Source organism: Salvelinus alpinus, chromosome 18 (genome assembly GCF_045679555.1).
Source record: "Salvelinus alpinus chromosome 18, SLU_Salpinus.1, whole genome shotgun sequence".
Lineage (NCBI taxonomy): Eukaryota > Metazoa > Chordata > Actinopteri > Salmoniformes > Salmonidae > Salvelinus > Salvelinus alpinus.
Window position 1 is genome coordinate 8072695 of NC_092103.1, and position 24990 is coordinate 8097684.

At 40.1% G+C, this 24990-nt stretch overlaps 1 protein-coding gene across 4 annotated transcripts in view; it reads left to right on the forward strand.

Annotated features, from left to right (window-relative positions):
- The first annotated feature begins 2671 nt into the window (after window positions 1-2671).
- Window positions 2672-24990, forward strand: part of LOC139543645 (ADP-ribosylation factor-like protein 15) — a 70535-nt gene continuing 48216 nt past the window's right edge. The window contains exons 1-2 of one of the 4 annotated variants that reach the window (XM_071349936.1): window positions 2703-3059; window positions 20821-21074. In XM_071349936.1, the coding sequence (XP_071206037.1) occupies window positions 21021-21074 (54 nt within the window). In that variant the 5' untranslated portion in view covers window positions 2703-3059; window positions 20821-21020. Of the gene's footprint in view, window positions 3060-20820; window positions 21075-24990 lie in introns of all 4 variants that reach the window. The other 3 variants (XM_071349933.1, XM_071349934.1, XM_071349935.1) reach the window with 3 other exon arrangements.

Below are 24990 nucleotides of genomic sequence, written 5' to 3' on the forward strand. Positions count from 1 at the left end.
ATGTATGACGCAACGTGGAGTGCCTGGATACAGCCCTTAGCCGCAGTATATTGGCCATATACCACAAACTCCCATGGGTCTCCAGATCATCAAAAAGTTATACAGCTGTACCATCGAGAGCATCCTGACCGCTTGCATCACCGTATGGCAACAGCTCGGCATCTGACGGCCATACAGAGGGTAGTGTGTATGGCCCAGTACATACAGTGGGGAGAACAAGTATTTGATACACTGCCGATTTTGAAGGTTTTCCTACTTACAAAGCATGTAGAGGTCTGTAATTTTTATCATAGGTACACTTCAACTGTGAGAGACGGAATCTAAAACAAAAATCCAGAAAATCACATTGTATGATTTTTAAGTAATTAATTTGCATTTTATTGCGTGACATAAGTATTTGATCACCTACCAACCAGTAAGAATTCCGGCTCTCACAGACCTGTTAGTTTTTCTTTTAGAAGCCCTCCTGTTCTCCACTCATTACCTGTATTAACTGCACCTGTTTGAACTTGTTACCTGTATAAAAGACACCTGTACACACACTCAATCAAACAGACTCCAATCTCTCCACAATGGCCAAGACCAGAGAGCTGTGTAAGGACATCAGGGATAAAATTGTAGACCTGCACAAGGCTGGGATGGGCTACAGGACAATAGGCAAGCAGCTTGGTGAGAAGGCAACAACTGTTGGCGCAATTATTAGAAAATGGAAGATGTTCAAGATGACGGTCAATCACCCTCGGTCTGGAGCTCCATGCAAGATCTCACCTCGTGGGGCATCAATGATCATAAGGAAGGTGAGGGATCAGCCCAGAACTACACGAAAACCTTCAAAATCGGCAGTGTATCAAATACTTGTTCTCCCCACTGTATATACTAGGCGGTGTCAGAGGAAGGCCCAAAAAATGGTCAAAAACTCCAGTCACCCAAGTCATAGACTGTTTTCTCTGCTACCGCACGGCAAGCGGTACCGGGGCGCCAAGTCTAGGTACAAAAGGCTCCTTAACAGCTTCTACCCCTAAGCCATAAGACTGCTGAACAATTAATCAAATGGCCACCCCAGCACATGTACCGGTACCCCCTGTATATATTTGTTATTGTTATTTTATTACTTTTTATTTTATCTTTTGCTTTAGTTTATTTAGTAAATACTTGATTAACTCTATTTCTTGAACTGCATTGTTGGTTAAGGGCTTGTAATTAAGCATTTCACTGTAAGACCTTTAAAAAAAATTTTTTAACCTTTATTTAACTAGGCAAGTCAGTTAAGAACAAATTCATTTTTACAATGACAGCCTGGGAACAGTGGGTTACCTGCCTTGTTCAGGGGCAGAATGACAGATTTTTACCTTGTCAGCTCGGGGATTCTATCTAGCAACCTTTCAGTTACTGGCCCAACGCTCTAACCACTAGGCTACCTGCCGGTCTACACCTGTTTTATTCGTCTCATGTGACAAATACAATTTCATTTGATTCATTGCTATTACAAACTGGTTACCAATGTAATTAGAGAACTCACTAATGAAAATTGCTTCATGTGTAAATTATACTGAACAAAAATATATACGCAACATGTAAAGTGTTGGTCCCATGTTTCTTGAGCTGAAATAAAAGTTCCCAGAAATGTTCCATAAGCACAAAAAGCTTAATTCTCTTAAATGTTGCACACACATTTGTTTACATCCCTGTTAGTGAGCATTTCCCCTTTATCAAGATAATCCATCCACCTGACAGGTGTGGCATATCAAGAAGTGTGCAGTGGGTGCTGACTGCAGGAATGTCCATCAGAGCTGTTGCCAGAGGATGTTATGTTCATTTCCCTAGAGAATTTGGCTGTACATCCAACCTGCCTCACAACCGCAAACCACCTGTATCGCGTCATGTGGTCGAGCGGTTTGCTGATGTTAACATTGTGAAGAGAGTGCCCCATGAACAGAGTGCCCCAAGCACAACGCGTATCGTCTCGTATAAACCACTAGAGGTCAAGACACGCACATTATTGGAGGGAGGAAATTCTCTTACTTTAAAGATACAGTTAATTGTCATGTCTTTCAAATAATAAAACCCAGATGTAACGATGGTGACTGTTTTAGTGTAGCAAATGGGACAGCCTTGCAAAAATGTTTAATCGTTCAAGTAAATGAAGCAAATACTGTACAAAGGTCACGTGGCGTCCAATGACGAGTGGGGGAGGTCATAAAATCCAAGAAAACCAACTTAAGTACGTTTCCGGGTTTCGACCAAGTTTAAAAACGGTGGTTGAGGTTTTGATTTTAACCCATCCAACTTTAATCGATAGTATAGCATCAAAATAATTTATTAAAATAATTTATTTTGATGTATAGGGTTTCAAATGTCTGCGATACATCATATAGTCAGGTCTAACCAAATTAAGACTATAGCCGGATATCACCGTTTCGCTCGAATATCTTTCATAATGCTACGCCTGAAAAAGGGCTATCACTAGTTACCACAGCCACAAAGTAAAAACGGCTATATCGTAAAAATTCATAAAAACACAAATGTGATTTTTGGTCTTAATATAAGGGTAGTGTTAGGAATAAGATTAGCAGTGTGGTTAATGTTAGGTTTAAAATATGATTTTAAGAAGATAAATTATAGAAATGGGCGGGGTTTAGCCATAATTATGACTTTGTGTCTGTGGTAACAAGTGAAGACCTTGAAAAAACTATCCATACTTCCTGCAACATATCCTGTACAGCCCAAACTCGGATTCTTGCGAGGGAATAAGTACCAAAACAAATCCAGGTGAAAAGAAGGCCGTGCATAGAATATCATGTTTAGATTTATGTTAGCTAGTCTATAAGAAAATAGTAATTGCATAACCCACAGTTTTAACGCGTCGAAACCAACACCCTCTGCACACATTGATTATATTGCTGTTTTTGGCCAAGGTGGGGAATAGAAAGGCTAAATAGTTTACACCAGAACAAGATTTGAATGCATCCATTTTACCTGGAATACGCCGACCAACTTCTTAGCTGAAATCTCTCTTTTTTGAAGAGGACGTCAAACTGAAGTATTTCATGGATTATCTGGTATGGTATATTCTTCTGCTTTTCATGCTGCCATGTGTAGCTTTAGTTTACCTTAACTTCAGACAATTAGCCAATTGTGGTGTTTTATAATTGATTAATTGAACACCGCATAAATGCTTTTGGGGTCAGTCTATCGATCTGATCTGCTAGGAGGAGCACTAGTTTATTGACCATTTTACACCAACAAAAATTGCAACCATTAAAGCTGGGCCAACAAACAATCTTGGACTGCCTGTAGTTTTAGCCATAATAGGCTAGTAGCCTAGTCATAATGGCTATTAGGCCAGCTGTTTAAAGCTTGAGCTTATTCTAATATTTCTATCACATTATATGGCCTTCATCTTATGTATGTATGTATGTATGTATGTATGTATGTATGTATGTATGCATGCATGCATGCATGTATGTACAGTGGGGAGAACAAGTATTTGATACACTGATGATTTTGCAGGTTTTCCTACTTACAAAGCATGTAGAGGTCTGTAATTTTTATCATAGGTACACTTCAACTGTGAGAGACGGAATCTAAAACAAAAATCCAGAAAATCACATTGTATGATTTTTAAGTAATTAATTTGCATTTTATTGCATGACATAAGTATTTGATACATCAGAAAAGCAGAACTTAATATTTGGTACAGAAACCTTAGTTTGCAATTACAGAGATCATACGTTTCCTGTAGTTCTTGACCAGGTTTGCACACACTGCAGCAGGGATTTTGGCCCACTCCTCCATACAGACCTTCTCCAGATCCTTCAGGTTTCGGGGCTGTCGCTGGGCAATACGGACTTTCGACTCCCTCCAAAGATTTTCTATTGGGTTCAGGTCTGGAGACTGGCTAGGCCACTCCAGGACCTTGAGATGCTTCTTACGGAGCCACTCCTTAGTTGCCCTGGCTGTGTGTTTCGGGTCGTTGTCATGCTGGAAGACCCAGCCACGACCCATCTTCAATGCTCTTACTGAGGGAAGGAGGTTGTTGGTGTAGATCTCGCGATACATGGCCCCATCCATCCTCCCCTCAATACGGTGCAGTCGTCCTGTCCCCTTTGCAGAAAAGCATCCCCAAAGAATGATGTTTCCACCTCCATGCTTCACGGTTGGGATGGTGTTCTTGGGGTTGTACTCATCCTTCTATTCCTCCAAACACGGCGAGTGGAGTTTAGAGCAAAAAGCTCTATTTTTGTCTCATCAGACCACATGACCTTCTCCCATTCTTCCTCTGGATCATCCAGATGGTCATTGGCAAACTTCAGACGGGCCTGGACATGCGCTGGCTTGAGCAGGGGGACCTTGCGTGCGCTGCAGGATTTTAATCCATGACGGCGTAGTGTGTTACTAATGGTTTTCTTTGAGACTGTGGTCCCAGCTCTCTTCAGGTCATTGACCAGGTCCTGCCGTGTAGTTCTGGGCTGATCCCTCACATTCCTCATGATCATTGATGCCCCACGAGGTGAGATCTTGCATGGAGCCCCAGACCGAGGGTGATTGACCGTCATCTTGAACTTCTTCCATTTCCTAATAATTGTGCCAACAGTTGTTGCCTTCTCATCAAGCTGCTTGCCTATTGTCCTGTAGCCCATCCCAGCCTTGTACAGGTCTACAATTTATCCCTGATGTCCTTACACAGCTCTCTGGTCTTGGCCATTGTGGAGAGGTTGGAGTCTGTTTGATTGAGTGTGTGGACAGGTGTCTTTTATACAGGTAACGAGTTCAAACAGGTGCAGTTAATACAGGTAATGAGTGGAGAACAGGAGGGCTTCTTAAAGAAAAACTAACAGGTCTGTGAGAGCCGGAATTCTTACTGGTTGGTAGGTGATCAAATACTTATGTCATGCAATAAAATGCAAATTAATTACTTAAAAATCATACAATGTGATTTTCTGGACTTTTGTTTTAGATTCTGTCTCTCACAGTTGAAGTGTACCTATGATAAAAATGACAGACCTCTACATGCTTTGTAAGTAGGAAAACCTGCAAAATCGGCAGTGTATCAAATACTTGTTCTCCCCACTGTATGTATGTATGCATGTATGTATGTATGTACACTACCGTTCAGAAGTTTGCTGTCACTTAGAAATGTCCTTGTTTTTGAAAGAAAAGCACGTTTTTTTGTCTATTAAAATAACATAACAATGATCAGAAGTACAGTATAGATGTTGTTAATGTTGTAAATGACTATTGTAGCTGGAAACGGCATTTTTTAATGTAATATATACATAGGCGTACAGAGGCCCATTTATCAGCAACCATCACTCCTGTGTTCCAATGGCACGTTGTGTTAGCTAATCCATGTTTATCCTTTTTAAAAGGCTACTTGATCATTAGAAAACCGTTTTGCAATTATGTTAGCACAGCTGAAAACTGTTCTGATTTTAAAGAAGCAATAAAACTGGCCTTTAGACTAGTTGAGTATCTGGAGCATCAGCATTTGTGGGTTCGATTACAGGCACAAAATGGCCAGAAACAAAGACCTTTGTTCAGAAACTCGTCAGTCTATTCTTGTTCTGAGAAATGAAGGCTATTTCATGCGAGAAATTGCCAAGAAACTGAAGCTCTGGTACAACGCTGTGTATTACTCCCTTCACAGAATAGCCAAACTGTCTCTAACCAGAATAGAAAGAGGAGTGTGAGGCCCCGGTGCACAACTGAGCAAGAGGACAAGTACATTAGTGTCTAGTTTGAGAAACAGACGCCTCACAAGCCATTACCTGTCAGCTTCATTAAATAGTATCCCCAAAACACAAGTCTCAACATCAAATTTGAAGAATAGGCGACTCCGGGATGCTGGCCTAGGCTTTTTTTAAATGGTAAACTTGGATTAGTCTGGATTACACTGTATTTCTGATCAATTTGATGTTATTTTAATGGACAAAAAAATTGCTTTTCTTTCAAAAACAAGGACATTTCTAAGTGACCCCAAACTTTTGAATGGTTGTGTGTGGGGTTTTTTCTCATGTTTTTTTGTTAACATGTCAATATCTGCCATCCAAATCTATCACACCTGAGGGGTATACTACATATGAGGATCAATAAGTTAGCCAGCTGACTTGAATAAACAACTAGAAATTACTATAGATTTTTTGATTAAATGAGAAATCTAAGCTTAGATATGTGTTTTTGGTTGTTGAGTCAATTAGACCATGCTCATTTTAAGGTTATTTAAAAAAAAGGAAAGTTACAGTGCCTTCAGAAAGCTTTCATCCCCCTTGACGTATTGCACTGATTGTTGTTACAGCCTGAAAAAAATAAATAGATTAAATAGATTTCTCTCTCACCACACACAATACTCTATAATGATTAAGTGAAAACATGTTTTCAGAAATTTTCACAAAATTTATGGAAATTGAAATTCAGAAATATCTTAAGTATTCCCCTGAGTCAGTAAATTGTAGAAGCACCTTTGGCAGTGATTACAGCTGTGAGTCTTTCTGGGTAAGTCTCAGAGCTTTCCACACCTGGATTGTGCAACAGTTGCCTATTATTATTTTCAAAATTCTTCAAGCTCTGTCAAATTGATTGTTTATCATTGCTAGACAACCATTTTCAGGTCTTGCCATATATATTCTTGTAGATTTAAGTCAACTGTAACTTGGCCTCTCAGGAAAATGCACTGTCTTCTTGGTAAGCAACTCCAATGTCAAATCTAACTTTATTTGTCACATGCGCTGAATGCAACAAGTGTAGACCTTACCGTGAAATGCCAAATGTAGATTTGGCCATGTGTTTTAGGTCATTGTCCTGCTGAAAGGTGTGTTCATATCCCAGTGTCTGGTGGAAAGCAGACTGAACCAGATTTTCCTCTAGGAGTTTCCCTGTGCTTAGCTCCATTCTGTTTCATTTTTATCCTAAAAAACTCCCCAGTCCTTAACAATTACAAGAATACCCATAACATGATGCAGTCATTACTAGGCTTGACAATATGGAGAGTGGTACTCAGTAATGGGTTGTATTGGATTTGCGACAAACAAAACACTTTCTATTCGGGACCGAAGCTTAATTGCTTTGCCACATTTTTTGTAGTATTACTTTAGTGCCTTGTTGCAAACAGGATGCATGTTGTACAATTTTTAAAAAACATTTTTATATTCAATGTCAGCTTTTTAATTTTTTCATCTACCAATAGGTGCCTTTGTGAGGCATTGTAAAACCTCTCTGGTGTTTGCTGTTGAATCTGTGTTTGAAATTCACTACTTGACTGAGGGACCTTACAGACAGTTGTATGTGTACAGAGATGAGGTAGTCATTCAAAAATAATGTTAAACACTATTATTGCAACTTAATATGTGAATTGTTAATCACATTTTTATTCCTGAACTAATGTAGACTTGTCATAACAAAGGGGTTGAATACTTATTGACTCAATACATTTAAACTTTTCTTTTTTTATTCATTTGTAACATTTTTGAAAAACATAATTCCACTTTGACATTCTGGAGTATTGTGTGTAGGCCAGTGACAAATCTAAATGTAATCCATTTTAAATTCAGGCTGTAACCCAACAAAATGTGGAACAAGTCAAGGGGGTATGAGAGGGCTGTCTTTACCAGACTTGTTTGTGTTTAGGGGCTATATGGCTAATGCTTTTGACCTGTCTGTCAGTATGACTGTCTTTTTAGTTTACAGGCATAGCCACGAAGTTCAGCACTCCTGCATGAATGCAGAATCATGCCATTCATTAGCTTGTTGTCCCTTGAACTGTAAAGGTCTTTGTGTTTTCTCCCATGGGAAGAACTGATAAGAAGTTGTCGTAGGATGGAGCTCTTCCTGAAGAAGTAACTAGGCTGAAAATAGCACTGCAAATGTTGGCTGCAAAACAACCAAGGGAGGGAGAAAGATAATGAGCTTGCAGTAAAATAAAATCCATTAAACAACAGGTGTGGACTAACAGTCACATTTTTAATTACGGGCCCTTCTCAACAATGCAGAGAATTTTTGGGGGGAGAAATAGTAGAAATGCAAAAAAAGTAAGGTAATAATAGATACACAATGAGTAACAATAACTTTGCTATATACAAGGCGTAACAGTACCATGTCGATGTGCAGGGGTACCAGGTAATTGAGGTAGATATATATTTTTTTATTTAACCTTTATTTAACTAGGCTAGTCGGTTGAGAACAAATTCGGAGTTACAATGACGGACGACGCTGGGCCAATTGTGCGCCGCCCCATGGTACTCCCAATCATGGCCAGTTGTGATACAGCCTGGAATCAAACCAGGGTCTGTAGTGACGCCTCTAGCACTGAGATGTGGTACCTTAGACCGCTGCGCCACTTGGGAGCCATACATATAACTATGAATAAAGTGACAGATAGTAACTTGTAGCAGTAGTGTATGTGATGAGGCAAAATAAATCGTGTAAAAAGGGTAAATGCAGATAGTCCGGGTAGCTATTTAACTAACTATTTAGCAGTTTTATGGCTTGAGAGTAGAAGCTGCTCAGGGTCCTGTTGCGGTAGCAGAGATAAGTCTATGACTAGGGTGGCTGGAGTCTTTGATAATTTTTAGGGCCTTCCTCTGACACCGCCAGGTATAGAGGTCCTGGATGGCAGGGAGCTCGGCCCCAGTGATGTACTGAGCCGTCCGCAGTACCCTCTGTAGTGCCTCGCGGTCGGATGCCATGTGGGTGAAAATGGAGTACAGGAGGGGACTAGGCACGCGCCGCTGATGGGCCCTTCATGTTGAAGGGACAGCGTGGTGGATGTGTTGTTGCCTACCTTGTCAGGAAGTCTAGGATCCAGTTGTAGAGGGAGGTTTTCAGTCCCAGGGTCCTCAGCTTAGTGACGAGATCGGAGGGCACTATGGTGTTGAACAATGAACAGCATTCTCACATAGGTGTTGCTTTGTCCAAGTGGGAAAGGGTAGTGTGGAGTGCAAGAGAGATTGCGTCATCTGTGGATCTGTTGGGGTGGTATGCGAATTGGAGTGGGTCCAGGGTGTCTGGGATGATGGTGTTGATGTGAGCCATGACCAGCCTTTCAAAGCATTTCATGGCTACAGATGTAAGTAAGTGTGACGGGGCAATAGTAATTTAGACAGGTTACCTTTGCGTTCTTGGGCACAGGGACTATGGTGGTCAGCTTGAAACGTAGGTGTTACAGACTGGGTCAGGGAGAGGTTGAAAATGTCAGTGAAGACAGTTGCCAGCTGGTCAGCGCATGCTCTGAGTACACATCCTGTTAATCTGTCTGGCCCTGCAGCCTTGTGAATGTTAACCTGTTTAAAGGTCTTACTCAAATCGTCTACAGAAAGAGTGATCACACAGTTGTCCGGAACAGCTGGTGCTCTCACGCATGGTTCAGTGTTGATTGCCTCGAAGCTAGCATTGAAGGTATATCACTCATCTGGTAGGCTCATGTCACTGGCATCTTGCGGCTGAGTTTTCCTTTGTAACCCATAATAGTTTGCAAGCCCTATAACATCTGACGTGCATCAGAGCCGGTGTAGTAGGATTCGATCTTAGCCCTGTATTGACGCTTTGCCTGTTTGATAGTTTTTTGGAGGGCATAGCAGGATTTCTTATGTGTTTGGGTTAGTGTCCTGCTCAGTGCGGATGTTGCCTGTAATCCATGGCTTCTGGTTGGGATATGTACGTACGGTCACTGTGGGGACAACGTCGTTGATGCACTTATTAATGAAGCCTGTGACTGATTGGTAAACTCCTTAATGCCATCGGATGAGTCCCGGAACATATTCCAGTCTGTGCTAGCAAAACCGTCCTGTAGCTTAGCAACTGCTTCGTCAGGCCACTTCCATATTGAGCGCGTCAATGGTACTTCCTGTTTTAAGTCTTACTTGTAATTGGGAGGATAGAGTTATGGTCAGATTTGCCAAATGGAGGGCGAGAGAGAGCTTTGTATGCGTCACTGTGTGTGGAGTAAAGATGATCTAGTTGCACAGGTGACATGCTGGTAGAAATGACATAAGACTGATTTCAGTTTTCCTGCATTAAAATCATCGGCCACTAGGAGCGCCGCCTCTGGATGAGAATTTTTGCATTTGCCTATGACCCTATACAGCTCGTTGATTTGCGGTTTTAGTGCCAGCATCGGTTTCTGGTGGTAAATAGACCGCTACGAAAGATATAGATGAAAACTCTCTTGGTAAATAGTAGGGATGCACGATATATCGGTGAACATATCGGAATCTGCCAATATTAACAAAAAAATGCCAACATCGGTATCGGCCTGATGTCTAGTTTAACACCAATGTGAAAAACCGATGTCAAAGCTGACGTGAATACCTATAGAACGTAGGTACATAACCTAAGGACGCCACGTAAAATGTAGCGCTACACGTGCAACACAGCATTCCTAACCTAGCACACAATATCTGCTGTGTGGATCGAGCAGTCGACAAGTCGAGCAGTCATTTGAAAGAGTAAGAAAATTTCAGCGGTACAATTCAAAGGTGAAATCCATTAACGCCAAGATAATGGAATTCATTGCCCTTGACAATCAATCGGTCTCTGTTGTGGGTGATGTTGGCTTTCGCCGACTGGCCGAGCACTGGTACACACTACCAAGTGCGCTATTTTTCAGATGTTGCCCTACCGGAGTTACACAGTAATAGCATCACTGCTATTAACTTCACGAAATACATACTATGGAACGCCGTTTAGGTCTTTTCTTGTGTCAAAAAAGATAGGTCTTTTCCGTTTAGGTCTTTTCTTGTGTCAAAGCTGTACAAAAAAGTCTGCAAACACCAGCCACGAACGATGTGTTTACAATACCGCGTTGTTAGTAAAGCATAATTTGCTCGACCTAAACTTCTGGGGTAGCTAGCTTTAGTTTGGTAACGTTACCTAGCTAGCACCAATACAACCAGCCTGAAAACAATGACCAGTAGAAACTGCAGTCATTTTCATTATTCTTAGCAATGATTTAGGAATCCTTGTGAGTAAGTATTAGCTAGGTTGCCACTTGTTATTCGCCTATTGAAATTGAACTTCAGTTCATGATTTATTTTTATGGTTAGTCCTCGGGGTTTTGCCTGCTACATAAGTTCTGTTATACTTACAGATATGATTCAAACAGTTTTAGAAACTTCAGAGTGTTTTCTATCCAAATATATTAATACTATGCATATCTTATATTCTGGGGATGAGTAGAAGGAAGTTGAAATTGGGCACACTATTTTTACAAAAGTGAAAACTCTGCCCCCTATCCTAGAGAAGTTAAGAATGGATAAACAAAATTGATATCGGTAGAAACACTATAACTAACTGATAAGTCTACTTGTTACTTCTGTGAACTTTCATTTTCCTCCTTCCTTATGACGGAGAGAAATGAGGAAATGTCTTGAAGATACAGTGTCTTGAGAAAGTATTCACGCCCTTTGACTTTTTACCGCATTTTGTTGTTTTACATTTTGAATCGTAAAATTGTTTTGTGAACAATTGTACACAAAATACTCTAATGTCAAAAAAAATTATATAAAAAAAAAAAATGTAACTAATGAAAAATAATACACTGTTTTGATTAGATAGTACCCCCCCCCCCACCTTAGCTACATTCCCTTTCTTTTTATCCTGAAAACTCCCCAAGCATACAGAGGAGATGGCAAGACGGCACACGCAGATCTGGCATCAGGATAGTGACATTACTGTGCATGGATAGGAACTGAACCCCCACTAGACTGGATCACAGGCAATAAACAGTTAAATGAAAGATTAGCTACTCACTCTCCACTCTCCAGTCCACTCTCCACTCTCCAGTCCACTCTCCACTCTCTACTCTCCACTCTCCACTCTCCAGTCCATTCTCTACTTAACCTCAGGGATTACAATTTTCCATAGAATTTGACGAGGGAAAACATTATTGGAGCCCTGCAGTGCATCACAGCTGTTTTGATGGGAGAAAAAAACATCCACGGAGATTTTCAGCTTACATGGAATGGGTGGACCCGTTGCCCTTAACGGTTGGCACGGAGACGAGGTGTTTTTTCAACTGCCAGTTGTGTTTTTTCAGAGAGCTTGGCTTCCTCCACTGTGTGAGGTGGAGGAGAGGGTGGGCACTTCTTTTATCGTTATTGTTGTTTTATTCACATTTTACAACTTCTGTCTTTTCCCATCACTACAGTCCTTTCAATTGTTGTATTATGGACACGGGTTCATTTCTGGATTTGGCCTGACATTGTCAAATTCATTTTTTTTGAATAGCACAAAGTTATCTGCCCTTTCCTCACAGAAGGAACAGGTCACCTCCATGAAAGAGGCTGTTGATTCGAGTCAAGAAATGTATATAGTGCACTACTTTTGACCAGAGCCCTATGAGCCCTGGTCAAAAGTAGTGCACTTTATAGGGACTAGCATGCTATTTGGGATGCAGCCCCCACCTGTTTAACGCAGATGATCAGATGGTGACCTTTGATCACGGAAGAGATTTGAATGTCCACAATGCCTGAATGACTGAGCAGGGCAATAGGACGAAATATCCACACAGTTCAGTTGACATCATGGCCGCACTTCATGCTTGCAGCCAGGCCTAGTTTTGTTACCCGGATCTTGGGAAAGATCAGCGATATCACAAAGGCTGCGTTCACACCAGCAGCCCAATACAACAACAAAAAAATTCTACACTAATTGGTCTTTTGACCAGTTACCTCAGATCTTTTTCACAACAGATCTTTTTCTGAGCTGATTGGTCGAAAGACTAATCACAGCCTAGATCAGAGTCGTATGGGCGATTGTCCACGCCAGCATAAGCTATTCTCACGTTGAAACTTCATTGGGAGGAAGGATGTATCACAAATCATTTTATATTGTTCTAAGTAATATGTCAAAAAATAAGAAATATCAAAAAGGGCACTTTTGAGCGATTTTAATAATAATATATTTCATCTTAAATAAATGAATGTGAGAAATGTATATTTCAGAATCTAAACATAGTCCTTATTTTAAAGCCTGCTGTAAGAAGTATAACGACACCAAGCATTTAATTTTTTGCTTACGCTGGCGGGGAATCGGCCATATAGCCTATTTAGATATCATTTAGATTACATTTATGTAGGCTACTATCTGAATATACTGTATGGGTCTGATAGTGCTAGCATGTGGGGAATTAGTCACCCTGTATCATCATTATTATCCTCATTATTATATAAAAATACGTCTGTGTACAGAAGGCTACATTATCTCGAGCTGCCTACTCATGGGATAAACTAGGCCTACATCCTCTTAAGGAAGTGAGGTCATTTTGAATCTAGAAGTCTTCATTTCAACTCTCTCTTTCTTTGGATGGGATTTAGAACCACAGGTGAAAACAGTTCAGTTCTAGAGTCTCAAACATTCCACTCTCGTTTTCTTTCCTCTCAATGATTTTCTAGCCTCATACATACCTTATTACAAAGATAAGTAACTTTCTTGACTAGTGAGTTTTGAGTCAAGTATCTGTCCTTTTTTATGTCGTCTGTCGTAAGTTAGTCTTAGTAAGATATATCCTCGTAATAATGACGCTTGGACTTTTCAAGTGCCTCTGCCTCCTTCCATCCAACAGTTTAGCTTGCAGTCCAAGAGTCCCTGAAGAACTCTGAGAAATTGGTTATTGCTGAGAGGTGTGGAAACCAGTTTGTAAAACATTACCAAGACAGGAGTGAAAGACTAGCCTAGAACGGTTTTAAGGATAGTAGTGTGACGCAGACTGTGAGAGACAAGGCGGTAAACAGAGGTACCTTTCCAGATCGGCTTCTAATAAACTCCTCTGCAGGGCCTTACAGACTTCACCAGCTTACTGCTCAGTGGAATCAGGGTTTGGAAGGACGGTGGACCGTAGATGTTTTTCGCACGTTGACTGTATTGTAAGGGATCTTATTTAAACTGGACACGTTGACTGTATTGTAAGGGATCTTATTTAAACTGGACACGTTGACTGTATTGTAAGGGATCTTATTTAAACTGGACACGTTGACTGTATTGTAAGGGATCTTATTTAAACTGGACATGTTGACTGTATTGTAAGGGATCTTATTTAAACTGGACACGTTGACTGTATTGTAAGGGATCTTATTTAAACTGGACATGTTGACTGTATTGTAAGGGATCTTATTTAAACTGGACATGTTGACTGTATTGTAAGGGATCTTATTTAAACTGGACATGTTGACTGTATTGTAAGGGATCTTATTTAAACTGGACACGTTGACTGTATTGTAAGGGATCTTATTTAAACTGGACACGTTGACTGTATTGTAAGGGGTCTTATTTAAACTGGACACGTTGACTGTATTGTAAGGGATCTTATTTAAACTGGACATGTTGACTGTATTGTAAGGGATCTTATTTAAACTGGACATGTTGACTGTATTGTAAGGGATCTTATTTAAACTGGACACGTTGACTGTATTGTAAGGGGTCTTATTTAAACTGGACATGTTGACTGTATTGTAAGGGATCTTATTTAAACTGGACATGTTGACTGTATTGTAAGGGATCTTATTTAAACTGGACACGTTGACTGTATTGTAAGGGATCTTATTTAAACTGGACACGTTGACTGTATTGTAAGGGGTCTTATTTAAACTGGACACGTTGACTGTATTGTAAGGGATCTTATTTAAACTGGACATGTTGACTGTATTGTAAGGGATCTTATTTAAACTGGACATGTTGACTGTATTGTAAGGGATCTTATTTAAACTGGACACGTTGACTGTATTGTAAGGGGTCTTATTTAAACTGGACATGTTGACTGTATTGTAAGGGATCTTATTTAAACTGGACATGTTGACTGTATTGTAAGGGATCTTATTTAAACTGGACACGTTGACTGTATTGTAAGGGATCTTATTTAAACTGGACATGTTGACTGTATTGTAAGGGATCTTATTTAAACTGGACATGTTGACTGTATTGTAAGGGATCTTATTTAAACTGGACATGTTGACTGTATTGTAAGGGATCTTATTTAAACTGGACATGTTGACTGTATTGTAAGGGATCTTATTTAAACTGGACATGTTGACTGTATTGTAAGGGATCTTATTTAAACTGGACACGTTGACTGTATTGTAAGGGATCTTATTTAAACTGGACATGTTGACTGTATTGTAAGGGATCTTATTTAAACTGGACATGTTGACTGTATTGTAAGGGATCTTATTTAAACTGGACATGTTGACTGTATTGTAAGGGATCTTATTTAAACTGGACATGTTGACTGTATTGTAAGGGGTCTTATTTAAACTGGACATGTTGACTGTATTGTAAGGGATCTTATTTAAACTGGACATGTTGACTGTATTGTAAGGGATCTTATTTAAACTGGACATGTTGACTGTATTGTAAGGGATCTTATTTAAACTGGACATGTTGACTGTATTGTAAGGGATCTTATTTAAACTGGACATGTTGACTGTATTGTAAGGGATCTTATTTAAACTGGACATGTTGACTGTATTGTAAGGGGTCTTATTTAAACTGGACATGTTGACTGTATTGTAAGGGATCTTATTTAAACTGGACATGTTGACTGTATTGTAAGGGATCTTATTTAAACTGGACATGTTGACTGTATTGTAAGGGATCTTATTTAAACTGGACACGTTGACTGTATTGTAAGGGATCTTATTTAAACTGGACATGTTGACTGTATTGTAAGGGATCTTATTTAAACTGGACATGTTGACTGTATTGTAAGGGATCTTATTTAAACTGGACATGTTGACTGTATTGTAAGGGATCTTATTTAAACTGGACATGTTGACTGTATTGTAAGGGATCTTATTTAAACTGGACACGTTGACTGTATTGTAAGGGATCTTATTTAAACTGGACACGTTGACTGTATTGTAAGGGATCTTATTTAAACTGGACATGTTGACTGTATTGTAAGGGATCTTATTTAAACTGGACACGTTGACTGTATTGTAAGGGATCTTATTTAAACTGGACATGTTGACTGTATTGTAAGGGATCTTATTTAAACTGGACACGTTGACTGTATTGTAAGGGATCTTATTTAAACTGGACATGTTGACTGTATTGTAAGGGATCTTATTTAAACTGGACACGTTGACTGTATTGTAAGGGATCTTATTTAAACTGGACACGTTGACTGTATTGTAAGGGATCTTATTTAAACTGGACATGTTGACTGTATTGTAAGGGATCTTATTTAAACTGGACATGTTGACTGTATTGTAAGGGATCTTATTTAAACTGGACATGTTGACTGTATTGTAAGGGATCTTATTTAAACTGGACATGTTGACTGTATTGTAAGGGATCTTATTTAAACTGGACATGTTGACTGTATTGTAAGGGATCTTATTTAAACTGGACATGTTGACTGTATTGTAAGGGATCTTATTTAAACTGGACATGTTGACTGTATTGTAAGGGATCTTATTTAAACTGGACACGTTGACTGTATTGTAAGGGATCTTATTTAAACTGGACACGTTGACTGTATTGTAAGGGATCTTATTTAAACTGGACACGTTGACTGTATTGTAAGGGATCTTATTTAAACTGGACACGTTGGCTGTATTGTAAGGGATCTTATTTAAACTGGACATGTTGACTGTACTGTAAGGGATCTTATTTAAACTGGACATGTTGACTGTATTGTAAGGGATCTTATTTAAACTGGACATGTTGACTGTATTGTAAGGGATCTTATTTAAACTGGACACGTTGACTGTATTGTAAGGGATCTTATTTAAACTGGACACGTTGACTGTATTGTAAGGGATCTTATTTAAACTGGACATGTTGACTGTATTGTAAGGGATCTTATTTAAACTGGACACGTTGACTGTATTGTAAGGGATCTTATTTAAACTGGACACGTTGACTGTATTGTAAGGGATCTTATTTAAACTGGACATGTTGACTGTATTGTAAGGGATCTTATTTAAACTGGACACGTTGACTGTACTGTAAGGGATCTTATTTAAACTGGACATGTTGACTGTATTGTAAGGGATCTTATTTAAACTGGACACGTTGACTGTATTGTAAGGGATCTTATTTAAACTGGACATGTTGACTGTATTGTAAGGGATCTTATTTAAACTGGACACGTTGACTGTATTGTAAGGGATCTTATTTAAACTGGACATGTTGACTGTTATGTAAGGGATCTTATTTAAACTGGACATGTTGACTGTATTGTAAGGGATCTTATTTAAACTGGACACGTTGACTGTATTGTAAGGGATCTTATTTAAACTGGACACGTTGACTGTATTGTAAGGGATCTTATTTAAACTGGACATGTTGACTGTATTGTAAGGGATCTTATTTAAACTGGACATGTTGACTGTATTGTAAGGGATCTTATTTAAACTGGACATGTTGACTGTATTGTAAGGGATCTTATTTAAACTGGACATGTTGACTGTATTGTAAGGGATCTTATTTAAACTGGACATGTTGACTGTGTTGTAAGGGATCTTATTTAAACTGGACATGTTGACTGTATTGTAAGGGATCTTATTTAAACTGGACATGTTGACTGTATTGTAAGGGATCTTATTTAAACTGGACATGTTGACTGTATTGTAAGGGATCTTATTTAAACTGGACACGTTGACTGTATTGTAAGGGATCTTATTTAAACTGGACACGTTGACTGTATTGTAAGGGATCTTATTTAAACTGGACATGTTGACTGTATTGTAAGGGATCTTATTTAAACTGGACACGTTGACTGTATTGTAAGGGATCTTATTTAAACTGGACACGTTGACTGTATTGTAAGGGATCTTATTTAAACTGGACACGTTGACTGTATTGTAAGGGATCTTATTTAAACTGGACATGTTGACTGTATTGTAAGGGGTCTTATTTAAACTGGACACGTTGACTGTATTGTAAGGGATCTTATTTAAACTGGACACGTTTACTGTATTGTAAGGGATCTTATTTAAACTGGACATGTTGACTGTATTGTAAGGGATCTTATTTAAACTGGACACGTTGACTGTATTGTAAGGGATCTTATTTAAACTGGACACGTTGACTGTATTGTAAGGGATCTTATTTAAACTGGACACGTTGACTGTATTGTAAGGGATCTTATTTAAACTGGACACGTTGACTGTATTGTAAGGGATCTTATTTAAACTGGACACGTTGACTGTATTGTAAGGGGTCTTATTTAAACTGGACACGTTGACTGTATTGTAAGGGATCTTATTTAAACTGGACACGTTGACTGTATTGTAAGGGATCTTATTTAAACTGGACATGTTGACTGTATTGTAAGGGATCTTATTTAAACTGGACACGTTGACTGTATTGTAAGGGATCTTATTTAAACTGGACACGTTGACTGTATTGTAAGGGATCTTATTTAAACTGGACACGTTGACTGTATTGTAAGGGATCTTATTTAAACTGGACATGTTGACTGTATTGTAAGGGGTCTTATTTAAACTGGACATGTTGACTGTATTGTAAGGGATCTTATTTAAACTGGACATGTTGACTGTATTGTAAGGGATCTTATTTAAACTGGACATGTTGACTGTATTGTAAGGGATCTTATTTAAACTGGACATGTTGACTGTATTGTAAGGGATCTTATTTAAACTGGACATGTTGACTGTATTGTAAGGGATCTTATTTAAACTGGACATGTTGACTGTATTGTAAGGGATCTTATTTAAACTGGACACGTTGACTGTATTGTAAGGGATCTTATTTAAACTGGACACGTTGACTGTATTGTAAGGGATCTTATTTAAACTGGACACGTTGACTGTATTGTAAGGGATCTTATTTAAACTGGACACGTTGACTGTATTGTAAGGGATCTTATTTAAACTGGACACGTTGACTGTATTGTAAGGGATCTTATTTAAACTGGACACGTTGACTGTATTGTAAGGGATCTTATTTAAACTGGACATGTTGACTGTATTGTAAGGGATCTTATTTAAACTGGACATGTTGACTGTATTGTAAGGGATCTTATTTAAACTGGACATGTTGACTGTATTGTAAGGGATCTTATTTAAACTGGACATGTTGACTGTATTGTAAGGGATCTTATTTAAACTGGACATGTTGACTGTATTGTAAGGGATCTTATTTAAACTGGACATGTTGACTGTATTGTAAGGGATCTTATTTAAACTGGACATGTTGACTGTATTGTAAGGGATCTTATTTAAACTGGACATGTTGACTGTATTGTAAGGGATCTTATTTAAACTGGACATGTTGACTGTATTGTAAGGGGTCTTATTTAAACTGGACACGTTGACTGTATTGTAAGGGGTCTTATTTAAACTGGACACGTTGACTGTATTGTAAGGGATCTTATTTAAACTGGACACGTTGACTGTATTGTAAGGGATCTTATTTAAACTGGACATGTTGACTGTATTGTAAGGGATCTTATTTAAACTGGACATGTTGACTGTATTGTAAGGGATCTTATTTAAACTGGACACGTTGACTGTATTGTAAGGGATCTTATTTAAACTGGACACGTTGGCTGTATTGTAAGGGATCTTATTTAAACTGGACACGTTGACTGTATTGTAAGGGATCTTATTTAAACTGGACACGTTGACTGTATTGTAAGGGATCTTATTTAAACTGGACACGTTGACTGTATTGTAAGGGATCTTATTTAAACTGGACACGTTGACTGTATTGTAAGGGATCTTATTTAAACTGGACATGTTGACTGTATTGTAAGGGATCTTATTTAAACTGGACATGTTGACTGTATTGTAAGGGATCTTATTTAAACTGGACATGTTGACTGTATTGTAAGGGGTCTTATTTAAACTGGACATGTTGACTGTATTGTAAGGGATCTTATTTAAACTGGACATGTTGACTGTATTGTAAGGGGTCTTATTTAAACTGGACATGTTGACTGTATTGTAAGGGATCTTATTTAAACTGGACATGTTGACTGTATTGTAAGGGATCTTTTTTAAACTGGACATGTTGACTGTATTGTAAGGGATCTTTTTTAAACTGGACATGTTGACTGTATTGTAAGGGATCTTTTTTAAACTGGACATTATGACTGTATTGTAAGGGATCTTTTTTAAACTGGACACGTTGACTGTATTGTAAGGGATCTTATTTAAACTGGACACGTTGACTGTATTGTAAGGGATCTTATTTAAACTGGACACGTTGACTGTATTGTAAGGGATCTTATTTAAACTGGACATGTTGACTGTATTGTAAGGGATCTTATTTAAACTGGACATGTTGACTGTATTGTAAGGGATCTTATTTAAACTGGACATGTTGACTGTATTGTAAGGGATCTTTTTTAAACTGGACATGTTGACTGTATTGTAAGGGATCTTTTTTAAACTGGACATGTTGACTGTATTGTAAGGGATCTTTTTTAAACTGGACACGTTGACTGTATTGTAAGGGATCTTTTTTAAACTGGACACGTTGACTGTATTGTAAGGGATCTTTTTTAAACTGGACACGTTGACTGTATTGTAAGGGATCTTTTTTAAACTGGACACGTTGACTGTATTGTAAGGGATCTTTTTTAAACTGGACACGTTGACTGTATTGTAAGGGATCTTTTTTAAACTGGACATGTTGACTGTATTGTGAAGACCTGGTCGTCTTCAAACTGGACATCGAGTTGACGGGACCAGTTGTCTGTGATCCGCTAGTCCAACCCTTTGTAGATCAGACATAGCCTAGCAGCCATAGGCCTCGTGTCGTCTGCTGAATCACCAGTGTCATAGCTGTCGTTTGATCGCAATTAGTGTGAACAGATTTCCTGTCTCTCTCTCCTCTCTCTCTCTCTCTCTCTCTCTCTAGCCTCTGCTTCCCAGATGAAGTTGCTGAGAGCGGGCGATGGGCTTCGTTGGATCACAACTCCGACTGGAGTCCTGTCGCTTTCCTCCTGCTGCTGCTCTTGTCTCACTCTGTTCTGTCTTCCTCTCTGACCGTGTCCTCTGTCTGTTGCTGTCGCTGACTCGTTAGTTGTTGAGGAAAGCGCTTGCCTTTAGCCGTGGACAATGTCTGAGTGCATGCATCTCACCCTATGCATTTGCAGGATTGGCGCCTATACGGTAAGGACAATGGCATGTGTCTTTAGCATAATAGCTTTGAGTGCATCTTCCTCCGTCTCTTCTGTCCTGTCTGTCTGTTACGTTGGTGATAAGTCTCATGTCAGTTGATACGATTGTGTGATCTTCAAGACCCCTCATGACATGTATATGAACTATTTCCTCCTGCTCCACCCTTGGGATGTGCTTTGATTGTATACTTGGCTTATTTTGTGCTTGTACTGTAGGTAGAGAGAGCAGCTAGTGCTGTGTGCAGAGACCCACCTCTGCTCCAAGGCCTCCTCTCACCCTCTAGGCAGGATTCCAGAAGAGAACTCTGAGCAGGCATGTCCAGTCATGCTCACCTTCAGGAATGCTCTGCTCTGTCTGGCACAGAGTCATCAGCTGGAACCCACCTGATCTCTGACATTCCAGCTGTGCTGGGAAAGAATCTTTTGATCTCAGAAGTCGGGTGGCAATGCTTCCCCCGCTGCCGGACCGAAGCACATCGGATTTGTGTTAAAGGAGCTCGACTAATATGAGCGTGGTAGTTTGCTGGGCTTGTCTGTTTATGTTCAGTATGAGGTCGCAGTATAAAATGGAATCCAACCCGTGCCAGAGTGTGGAAATGTCTTAGATGTTATGTTTGGACTGGAGTCAGTTGTTATCACGTGTGTTTTATCAGATGTTCCTTGGCCAGTTGATCTTTCGAAAGATGATGACCTATCAGCAAGCCATCCGATGGGGAATTTTTTTTTATTACGCTGTTATTACAGTACACTGGCTGCTTCGTTTAACACTTTTCAGCAGTTCTGTTTGAGTGGTTTTGAGCGATTTCTGGGGCTCTGGTTAGGCCTAGGCCGCGTGATAATAGGTACGTTTGGTTGAGTGGCCAGAGCTCGTGGCTGTGGGTGTTAATGTCTGTCATTAGAGCTCACTGGTCTTTAGTGGAAGTGGTAATTGTGTTTAAAATCGCTTTTATCTGCCTGATCTCTCCCTGAAGGGGGAAACGGGGTAACCGGAACCTTGTTCTAGGAGTCACAGATATCATCATTATTCAACAGCCTCGGGGAAACTGTGCTCAATGAACTGGAAAAAACAGACATATTAGGCTACTCAAAGACGTGTCACATACAGTAGGCAACAAGGCCTATTATTATTATTATTTGACCCTGCTGGTCATCTATGAACATTTGAACATCTTGGCCATGTTCTGTTATGATCTCCACCCGGCACAGCCAGAAGGGGACTGGCCACCCCTCATAGCCTGGTTCCTCTCTAGGTTTCTTCCTAGGTTCCGGCCTTTCTAGGGAGTTTTTCCTAGCCACCGTGCTTCTACACCTGCATTTCTTGCTGTTTGGGGTTTGAGGCTGGGTTTCTGTACAGCACTTCGAGATATCAGCTGATGTAAGAAGGGCTTTATAAATACTTTTGATTGATTGACGTAAGAGCATCTCAAGTTTCCTACAACAGGGAATTTGTAAAGGCCTAATAGCTGTCAGTTCAAGCTTGAATGATGAGACTTTGGCCTATTGTGATTATGAAATATTTATGTGGTCTCAAAATCCCAACCCCTGTTATGTGTTGTCATACAGTGGAGTGGAGATGGGTGATGTCTGGACTCTGGAGGGAGGGGGATGCTGAATATAGGCTACTGGGCTCCACCCAGCTCACGGCACTTCCTCACTTTGATAAAGCAGGATGTGGCAGGCCGGCCTGCCGGTCGTTCCACCCCACCAAGGGGAATATCCCACGGTTCAGTTATTCAGCTCAGATTGACCCTGCCGTTATGCGGCCAAGGCAACCACCCCTATGGCCTTCTGGGAAATGAGGGCCTTAACAAGCGCAAACAGGAAGCTATTGGAGAAAAACATCCACTGAATGGGCTGTTTGAGTTAGGGGAAACAAAGATTGACGTCTGCTTTGTGCTTCTCACGGGCTTGGAACATTAACCCATAGGCCACGGTGGAGGTAGCCTTGTTTGCCAGATGTGAGACGGGGTGGCTGTGGGATGAGACTTGGGTGGAGGAGGTAGCCTGACCAGTCAGTTACCCAACATACTGACTGGCCATTCTACACTTAGTCAAAGGTTTATCCAACCTCTCTCGTGAACAGATTCTGATTTACTCAGCTGATGATTTACAGATTTAGCTCATGATTTACCCTCTCAACAGCTTTTTCTGTTTTGGTCAGAATGTGAGTTACGATCATGCACTGTGTGTGCTAAACAGGACACCTGCTCTTTCCATGACGGACTGACCAGGTGAACGCTATGATCTCTTATTGATGCCACTTGTTAAATCCACTTCAATCAGTGTAGATTAAGGGGAGGAGGCAGGTTAAGAAGGATTTTAAAGCTTTGAGACATGGATTGTGTATGTGTACCATTCAGAGGGTGAATGGACAAGACAACATATTGAAGTGCCTTTGAACGGGGTATGGTAGTAGGTGCCAGGTACACCGGTTTGTGTCAAGAACTGCAACGCCGTGGCGTTTTTTTGTATCAAGAATGGTCCACCACCCAAAGGACATCCAGCCAACTTGGCCCAACTGTGGGAAGCCTTGGAGGGCAACTCAATTAGGAAGGTGTCCTTAATGTTTTGTACACTCGGTGTAGATTAGCCAGAGCCCTGAGGCTTAGCAAGACTGTCTGAATGCAGGGCCAGTCAGGGAGGAAAAATGCGCCCCTTCCCAAATGGCACCCTATTGGCTCTAGTCAAAAATAGTGCAATATATAGGGAATAGGTTGCCATTAGGGATTCACACTAGCTTTCTCTGCCAAGCCGAACGGACGGCATGTGAATGATACTGGGCTATAGACAGCAGGGGAACCACCTCACAGTCTAGCTCTTAGCAGGAGCTTTGCGGAGTCTGACGCTAGTCGTAACATCCTGAAATATGAATACAGAAACAAATCCCTCTGTTGAATGATGTAGCACTCTACTTCACCACTGAGTGGAGAGCGAGTACGTACTGGGGAGGGCTAATGTCCTCATGTACACTTCTCCATGTCTATTGGATGATATGGCATCTACACTGTACAGGCTTCCTGATTTCCTCGGGGTAGGGTATCTCAAAGACATATATAATCTCTTTCAGACAAAAAATGGATCCACTTCTTTCTCGTAAAGATGCGTCTATAGATCAGCATTGATGATATGTCCATTCACAGAAGACAGGGATTTAAAGACCAAATATAGGTTGAAGTGATTTAAGCATCTCTGCTATGGGTTTGTGTGCTGTTAATGTGTATTTCTGTAGCCTTTTGAACGTTTTCAAGTCCAATTCTGCACTTCCTCAGTTCATTTTGAGTCCCAGTCTTTATAACCTCCAATTCAAAGTCCCTTTCCTGTTTCCTGTTGTTCCCCCGGTCCCGTCCAGTTGTTAAACTGTCCGGATTCTCTGGCCTTGGCCTGGCATTGCCCACTGTTACCATGGTGACCAGAATAGGAAAACTCACTTCACGCAGCGGGCAACTTCCTGTTGTGATTCTATACCTGTGGTTTTGCATTTGGTCTAGCCTCGTGGTCCAGCCTGTTTGTGCTTTAGTGGCTAGCCTACGCCTCTTTGTTCGTTCATTGCAGTCTATGGTTCATTGTCATGCCAAACAACAATCATCATGATGTATCATGTATTTGCTACAGCAAATAGCCTATCGTGTGGAACCAGGCTAGTTTTGCATTAGCGATGTTCTTCCCCCATGTGCAATACAGGATGTTTGTTCAGTCTGAAGAATTTAGTGTGTTTGTAACCAGGTTTCCATCCAACCTTTTTATGCAAGTTAAGTACATGTCGGATATAAAAAAAAATGTCACGGCAGGCATGATGGAAACAGCAAATTTGTAGGTAAACTTTCCAAATGTCAATTCAAAAATATCATATGCTAGACAAGGTCTGATCTTTTTGTGTCTGCAATATTAATTATGCGAGAAATGGCAGT